This window comes from Mauremys reevesii, linkage group 1, assembly GCF_016161935.1.
Source record: "Mauremys reevesii isolate NIE-2019 linkage group 1, ASM1616193v1, whole genome shotgun sequence".
NCBI lineage: Eukaryota > Metazoa > Chordata > Testudines > Geoemydidae > Mauremys > Mauremys reevesii.
In genome coordinates this window covers 6,800,853-6,809,088 of record NC_052623.1, presented here as the reverse complement: position 1 = coordinate 6,809,088, position 8,236 = coordinate 6,800,853, and the positions used below count along the sequence as shown (strand labels likewise).

The window sequence follows — 8,236 nt, the reverse complement described above, 5'->3', positions numbered from 1 at the left end:
CTCTTCAGTATATCAGCATTTTAATCATGGACACAAGAACTGGACACAGGATTCCAGCAGGAGTTGCACCAGTGCCAATGACAGAGGCAAAATAACTTCTTTGTCTCTCCTAGAGATTCCCCATGTTATCATCCAAGAATCACATTGGCTCTTTTGGCCGCAGGATCACACTGGGAACTCAGGTTTAGCTAATTATCTCTTCACCCCCTCCCAAATTTTGTTCACTCATTCTGCTTCCCGTGAGATTTCCCCATCGTGTAAGCATCACTTGCATTCTTTGTTCCTAGATGTAGATGTCTATATAGCTATATTAGAACACATTTTGGCTGCTTCGACCTAGTTTACCAATCAATTTGGATTAGTCTGAATCAGTGACCTATCGTGTTCATTATTATCCATCCCCCAATTTTTGTGTCATCTGCAAACTTCATCAATATTCAGGCATGAGAAGGGTTAGCAGCTGAGTTGCTGACACGACTCTCTCCTTACACTTGTCAGTTAACACGTGTAACTTGTCTCTCGGATAGAGCTTGGCTTGGTTAGCTCCCTCTGAGGACTTCTCCGGACTTGGCTCTGACCTTAATAATCTGGTGCCATCTGTAAATTTTGACACCTCACTGCTCATCCCCTTTCTATATTGTTAATAACTATAAAATATTTACCGTACTATTTGTTATAAAGTGTGTAACCCCCCTCGCTGCGCTTCTCTCCCTTTACAGGCACCTTGAGCATTTCTGAGCCTGATCAACGCTTCAATCACCACATGGCGGCTTTCAACCTCACCCTGTTTGACCCTTCAATATTCATCCTAATGGGAATTCCTGGCTCGGAAGCTGCTCACATCTGGATTTCCATCCCTTTCTCTATGTTCTACATTATCAGCCTGTTTGGAAATTTCACAGTTCTGTTTGTTGTAGGCAAAGAGCAGACCCTGCACAAGCCGATGTACCTGCTGCTCTGCATGTTGGCGCTCACAGACATCAGCATGTCTTCCTCTGTTATGCCAAAGGCACTGTGTATATTTTGGTTCAATTTGAAAGGCATTAGTGTGGGCGGCTGCCTCACCCAGATGTTCTTCCTTCATGCGGTTTCTGGTATGAAGTCAGCCATCCTTGTGATAATGGCCTTTGATCGCTACGTTGCCATATGTAACCCTCTGAGATACACCACCATCCTCACCAATGCACGAATAGCTAAGCTAGGGCTAGTGGGTTTGATAAGAGCTGTTCTCTGCATCCTGCCCCTGCCCCTGCTCTTACACAGGCAGCCGTTCTGTGCCAACCGCATTATCCCCCATACGTACTGCGAGCACATAGCTGTGGCGAAGATGTCGTGTGGGGACATCACAGTGAACAGGATGTACGGTTTGGTGATGGCATTTGTAGTCATTGGGTTAGACGTGATGCTCATTGCCCTGTCCTATGGTTTGGTCATCAGGGCTGTCCTCAGAATCTCCTCCAAGCAAGCCCACCAGAAAGCCCTCAACACCTGCACAGCCCACATCTGTGTGATACTGACATCTTATGCTTCCTTCCTCTTCTCTAACCTGACCCACCGATTCGGACAGGGCATCGCTTCCAACATGCACATCATCTTGGCCAACCTCTATTTCCTCATCCCCCCCATGCTCAACCCTATCATTTATGGGATCAAAACCAAAGAGCTTCGTGACAAACTTAGCAAATACATATGCAGAATGTGATTGCCTAGGGCCACTGACTTTAAACTTGTGTGACAAGAGGGGGACAGGATATCTCCACAGTCATCGAGTGTGCTCTGTCCTAGTTTGGCTGAGCTCAGCACTTTGGAAGTTCACAGTCTGAGTACTTCCTCACACCATGTTGTCTTACCACTTCCAGACCAAGCACTGCTCTCTCCATTGCTGAGTTTGATCTCTCTGACCATCCCCTGACCTCTTTGAGCATCACCTGTCAGCCCCCACCCCCACACACCATGTCATTTGGCCTTTCCATGACTTCCAGACCACCAGAAGATACTGCAACTTTCTGACACAAGGTGGCTTTCCATTAGTCTCTGTGTGAATAGGGTTCTGGATCAGTTTGGCTAAACGGAAGCTATGCTTTCACTTAGCCAAAGACAAATAAAGCAGCTACAATGCTGAACTTCTTTATCATATTTGCATTGATCCGGTGAACAAAATGTACCTGATTTTTCTACTTCCAATCCTTCAGGAGGCCTGGAGGATAAACAAAATGTCAGTTGAAAAGTGCTAATACAGGAAAGCTGCTGCAAGATTTGAGGATATTTTACTAGAGATTGTTGGTGAGAGTTATGAAACTTTGTGTTTTTCGGAACCTTTGAGTCAAATAACTTACCTCTTTGCACAGTTGATTTTGGAATGACTTTTCACCTGGAACTTTCAAAACACACACTAACCGCTCTCATTGTTGAAGCAGTCAAAAGGAAGTATCAAGATTTCATGTTGGAGTTTGTGAAACAGAGATTGCCACCAAATGTCCAAGTTGAGCAGTTTGGGGTTGAAGTTCTCCAACAGATGGATGCCGCTGAGGACAAAGGCTTTAGTGAACTTGGCTTATTTGCTTTTTCACTGTTGTTGCTGCCTTTTAGCAACGCTGCAGTAAAAGATTTGTTTTTATTACGTTCATCTAAGAAAACAAACTGCAGAACAAGATGCAAGAGGAACTTTTAGAAAACATTCCCCATGTTACGGCATATATGCAACAATACAAAATCTGTTGTGAACAGTTTACACCAATGAAAGAAATGATCACACTGGTCATTGCTGATGTATGACCATCAGCAGAAGGATTTTACTTCTGATGAAGACAGCAAGGATAAAATGTTGCCTTTTGAAGACTAACAGTAACAGATTAATTCAACTCAAAATATGGACATTGACTACTATGATTGAATGCATTAGAAATAACTATAATAATGTTATTTTTGTTTTTCCACTATATATATATTTTGAGCTACTTTGGGACTATTTTTAACATTTCCCACTTTCTGTTTGAAACATCTGCCAACACTCATTTGGGATACAAGTACCAGTATTGGGGTTTTGGATGTGAATTTGATTTTCATCTCATAGCTTTCATTGGTTACTTGATGTGTTAGTAAAAAAAGGTGTTAATAAAAACCCCCTTTGTTTCCATAAATAGACTGGGCTACTTTGGGTTAGTTTCTAAGTGATTTGGGGCTATTAATGCAGTAGAAATCTGTCAACGGCAGTAAACAGGCAGAGCTGGACTAGAGGCAGAGCCGCAGTGCTGAGGCAGAGCATGGATTGGCCAGAGCCAAGAGCTGGGGCAGCGCAGACCTAGGGGGAACAATACTAGGTTTACAATGGTGCCAGGACCACTCCGGTGCCAGGCCCACATTTGTAAGGTGCCCATAATAACTACTTGGAGGCCCACAAAGGGTTAATCCAGCCCTGGCCATAACCAAGCAATGCACTGCCAGGTGTACTGGGAGCTGTAGTTTGCACGCTCCTGCCTTCCACCAAGGCCCTTGGAGCTGCACTGACAGCTACACTGCTAACCCAGAATGCCCTGCACCATGCTGTGAGCTGCCCCAGTTGAAGCGGGTTGAAGGAAGGGAAATGGTTTAGGGAGAGGGTTCCCGGTGCTGAGGCGCTGATCCCACCACACCACCCTCCCCATGGGACACAGGGTAAGGGCTCCCTGTGTGGGCTTCCCGCCCCCGAGTCTCCCCTGCGCTCCTGGGTCGGCAGCACTGCTGTGACTCCCGGCGTGCAGCCCCCAGCAATCGTGATGCCCGGCTGCGGGCTCCTGGGCACGGTCTTGGCCCTGCAGCTTCGCTCTGGGTGTGTGTATCTTTGTGTGTCCCCTCGGCCACCATCTAGCGTGGCCTGGGGGCAGCTGGTTGTCTGCATCCCACAGGGCCGGGGAGTGGGGCGTGGTGACAGTGGGGCTGGCTGCTGTCCCCCCTGCCAGGGGGAACGCCCAATCACTCCCCCCTGCCCGCACTCCAAGGGGGGAAGGGGTCCAGCGCAGTTTGGGGGAAAAGGGCAGTTGTGGGGCAAGTCAAGGTGAGGTGGGGGAGCAAGCGGTGACTCCATGTGGGGGGTAGGAGAAGCGGGGTGTGAAGGTGGGGGTGGCTGTGGGGGCAGAGGGAGAGAGGGGAGAGTCTGGGTTCAAGGTGGGGTTGGCTCTGTGTGTGGGGGCAGTGGAAGGGAGGGAGGTGACAGCCCTGGAGTGAAGGTGGGGGGTGGGCAATGGCAGGGTACTTGAGGAGAACCCTTGGGGGTTAATTGTTGGTGGTGACAGAAGGAGGACGGGAAGGGGAAGAGCCCAGGTGTGAAGATTGGGGTAGGGGCTTGAGGCTGGATTGTGGTGGAAAAGTGTGTGTGTGGGTGAGTGTCTCAGTGACCGTTTCTCCCTGCAAAAAACAGGCACAAGCAATGTTCCTCCCCACACTCCAGCCCAGTAACTTTACTGTTTCACTTGAAGTTATGCGGGATGGTGAAGCAAAGGGAGAAATAGGCTAAAGAAACTAACTTAAAAAAAAGTTTTTTAAACATTATTGTACCAAATTAGATACAATTAACTTAGGTTTGAACAGAGACTGGGAATGGTTGGGCCATTACACTAATTGAATCTATTTCCCCATGTTAAGTATCCTCATGCCTGCTATGGGTCATCTCAATTATCACTTCAAAAGTTGTTTTTTTTTCTGCTTTGAACATAGCGAAGAAACTGTATCAGTAGCAGTGAAGCTTTTGGCAAGTCATAAAAGTACCATTGACAAAAACCAGGATTACTTTACTAAGATTTGTGATATTGTCAAGTTACTTTCTAAACTTACCGTTTTTAGGGCACAACAAAGGAAAGGAATCTAATTTGAAAGAGAATTCCCATTAATTTTGTGATTTCTTTCGAAAGTATGACAAAACTTTCAAGAAAATGTAGGCAAGTTATTTTAATTTCACAAGCCCTGAATTTCAAAACAAAGTGCTGCAGATTTGGTCTGCAAAGAAATTGTACAGGCAGTGAAAAAGACCATTTTTTTCTCCAGTAACTGTAGATGAGGCCAGGTCATTTAAGACAGAACAATTTACAGATTATATCATATAAGCAGAAAACCTAGAGATTAAATAAAGTTTCCTGGGCTTCATCAATTGCTCATCTTCCTGAAATGCAAATGGAATTTATACTGCCATAAAGACAGCTTTGGAGACAAGTGGACTGCAGAAGGTGCTGACAGTTGCTCAATCTTATGGTGGCGCTAATCTGTGATGTCAGGACACATAGCTGGGATTCAGCAGCGAATGAAAGAAGACCATCCATTTGCAATGTATGTACATTGCATGGCAAACAAACTCAACATCCTCATGTGCTGTGGGCTTTCAAACTGTACTTGAGAAGTTGTATTCAGTCTTTGCAGAGCCAGCCAGTCAGATATTTCTCAACATGCAGACAGCTTTGGGTCTTAAGTATAACGAGATCATGTGTCTGTTGACCCAGGCTCTGAGTGTTCCAAAGTTTTGGGTTTTTTTAAGTTACTTTAATTTTTCTTATCAGATCCTCACTGTATTTTATCATTTTCCATCCTCTCCTCCTTATTAGGACATAGGGAGTCTCCATTTGTAGATCCTCCCCTAAGGGCTGTCTGAACTACATGCTCCTCCGCACCTGTCAGCTTTCCCCCAGCCCTCCATTTAAAAACTGTTCTACGACCTTTTTAATTTTAAGCGCCAGCAATCTGGTTCTGTTTTGGTTTAGGTGCCCATCTTTCCTGTATAGGCTCTCCCTCTCCCAAAAGCTTCCCCAGTTCCTAATAAATCTAAACCCCTCCTCCCTACACCATCATATCATCCATGCATTGAGACCCTGCAGTTCTGCCTGTCTAACTGGCCCTGTGCATGGTACTGGAAGCATTTCAGAGAATGCTGCCATGGAGGTTCTGGACTTCAATCTCTTCCTTAGCAGCCTAAATTTGGCCTCCAGGATCTCTCTCCTACCCTTCCCCGTGTTGTTGGTACCTACATATACCAAGACCACCAGCTCCTCCCCAGCACTACACATAAGCCTATCTAGATGTCTCAAGAGATCCACAACCTTCGCACCAGGCAGGCATATCACCGTGCGGTTCTCCTGATCATCGCAAACCCAGCTATCTATGTTTCTAATGATCGAATTGCCCATTACTAACACCTGTCTCTTCCTAATAACTGGAGTTCCCTCCCCCGGAGAGGTATCCTCAGTGCGAGAGGTTACCACAACATCATCTGGGAGGAGGGTCCCAACTATGGGATCTTTTTCCTCTGCTCCAGCTGGATGTTCTCCTTCCCTTAGGCTTTCATCCTCAACAGCACACAGGCTGTCAGACCAGGGGTGGGATCATTCTACTGTGTCCCAGAAAGTCTCAACTATGTACCTCTCTGTCTCCCGTAGCTCCTCCAGCTCAGCCATCCTGGTCTCCAAAGTCCATACATGGTCTCTGAGGGCTAGGAGCTCCTTGGACCAAATGTACACATACGCCACCCGCCCACAGGGCAGGTAACCATACATGCTGCATTGGGTGCAATAAACTGGGTAGCTCCCACTCTGTTGCTGGACTTCTGCCTGCACTCTCTTTTTACTCCCGAAGCTTGTTCCCTTGTTGGTGCTTTGTTTTTATCAAGCAGTGTTTTGACCTTTAAGTTCAAAGAATGTTAGGTGTATCTAGCCCCTGCTCACACTCCCCCTGTAAACTCCCTCACCAAACTCCCCTGTTAGCCGCTCTTGTTCACTCACAGGCCTTGCACAACACACTTGGACTGAAACATAAAACAAACGCAATGCCATTTCCTTCTGGGCAGCTGACAGATGTTGGATTTACAGTATCAAAACCTTCAACCACGATTCACCAAGCAGAGCTAAAACTTGCCTGCTACACTGCCTGCCACTCAGCGATTAGTTTAGTCAATTACCTTGGGGAACTTGTCAGATCAGCTTTCAAGAAAGATGTAGGTCTGCATCACTCTAAATGCACGGCATTAATAAACAATGTTATTGCTCCCTGCATCATCTCTGACCTTGTCAAAAATACTGGTGAGTCTCAGGTTTCAAAGTGGTAGCCATGATAGTCTGTATCAGCAAAAACAATGAGGAGTCCTTGTAGTTGCTGCTGAGATTTTGCTTCAGGTTAGGGGGCTGTCTGTAAGCGAGGACTGGCCTGTCTCTCAAGATCTGTGAGAGTGAGGGATCATCCTTCAGGATAGGTTGGAGATCCTTGATGATGCACTGGAGAAGTTTTAGTTGGGGGCTGTAGGTGACGGCTAGTGGTGTTCTGTTACTTTCTTTGTTGGGCCTGTCCTGTAGTAGGTGACTTCTGGGTACTCTTCTGGCTCTGTCAATCTGTTTCTTCACTTCAGCAGGTGGGGATTGTAGTTGTAAGAACGCTTGATAGAGATCCTGTAGGTGTTTGTCTCTGTCTGAGGGATTGGAGCAAATGCGGTTATATCTTAGAGCTTGGCTGTAGACAATGGATCATGTAGTGTGGTCTAAATGAAAGCTGGAGGCATGTAGGTAAGTATAGCAGTCAGTAGGTTTCCACTATAGGATGGTGTTTGTGTGACCTTTGTTTATTTGCACTGTAGTGTCGAGGAAGTGGATCTCTTGTGTGGACTGGTCCAGACTGAGGTTGATTGTGGGTTGGAAATTGTTGAAATCCTGGTGGAATTCCTCAAGGGCATCCTTCCCATGGGTCCAGATGATGAAGATGTCATCAATGTCTCACAAGTAGAGTAGGGGCGTTAGGGGACGAGAGCTGAGGAAGCGTTGTTCTAAGTCAGCCATAAAAATGTTGGCATACTGTGGGGCCATGCGGGTACCCATAGCAGTGCCGCTGACTTGAAGGTATACATTGTCCCCACATGTGAAATAGTTGTGGGTGAGGATAAAGTCACAAAGTTCAGCCACCAGGTTTGCCGTGACATTATCGGGGGTACTATTCCTGACGGCTTGTAGTCCATCTTTGTGTGGAATGTTGGTGTAGAGGGCTTCCACATCCATAGTGGCCAGGATGGTGTTTTCTGGAAGATCACCGATGGATTGTAATTTCCTCAGGAAGTCAGTGGTGTCTCGAAGATAGCTAGAACTGCTGGTAGCGTAGGGCCTGAGGAGGGAATCTATATAGCTAGATAATCCTGCTGTCAGGGTGCCATTGCTTGAGATGATGGGGCGTCCAGGATTCCCAGGCTTATGGATCTTGGATAGCAGATAGAATAACCCTGGTCGGGGCTCTAGGA

The 8,236-nt window shown here is 46.5% G+C and overlaps 1 protein-coding gene across 1 annotated transcript; it reads left to right on the top strand.

The window, feature by feature from the left end:
• Window positions 1-763: 763 nt before the first annotated feature.
• On the top strand, window positions 764-1,702 carry LOC120397334 (olfactory receptor 52N4-like). Its single transcript, XM_039523030.1, has one exon. The coding sequence runs from the start codon at window positions 764-766 to the stop codon at window positions 1,700-1,702; it is 939 nt and encodes a 312-aa protein (XP_039378964.1).
• The last annotated feature ends 6,534 nt before the right edge of the window (window positions 1,703-8,236 follow it).

What these genes read in the sequence shown, in the direction of transcription:
- LOC120397334 (XM_039523030.1), top strand. Translation starts at nt 764, where the DNA reads ATGGCGGCTTTCAACCTCACCCTGTTTGACCCTTCAATATTCATCCTA.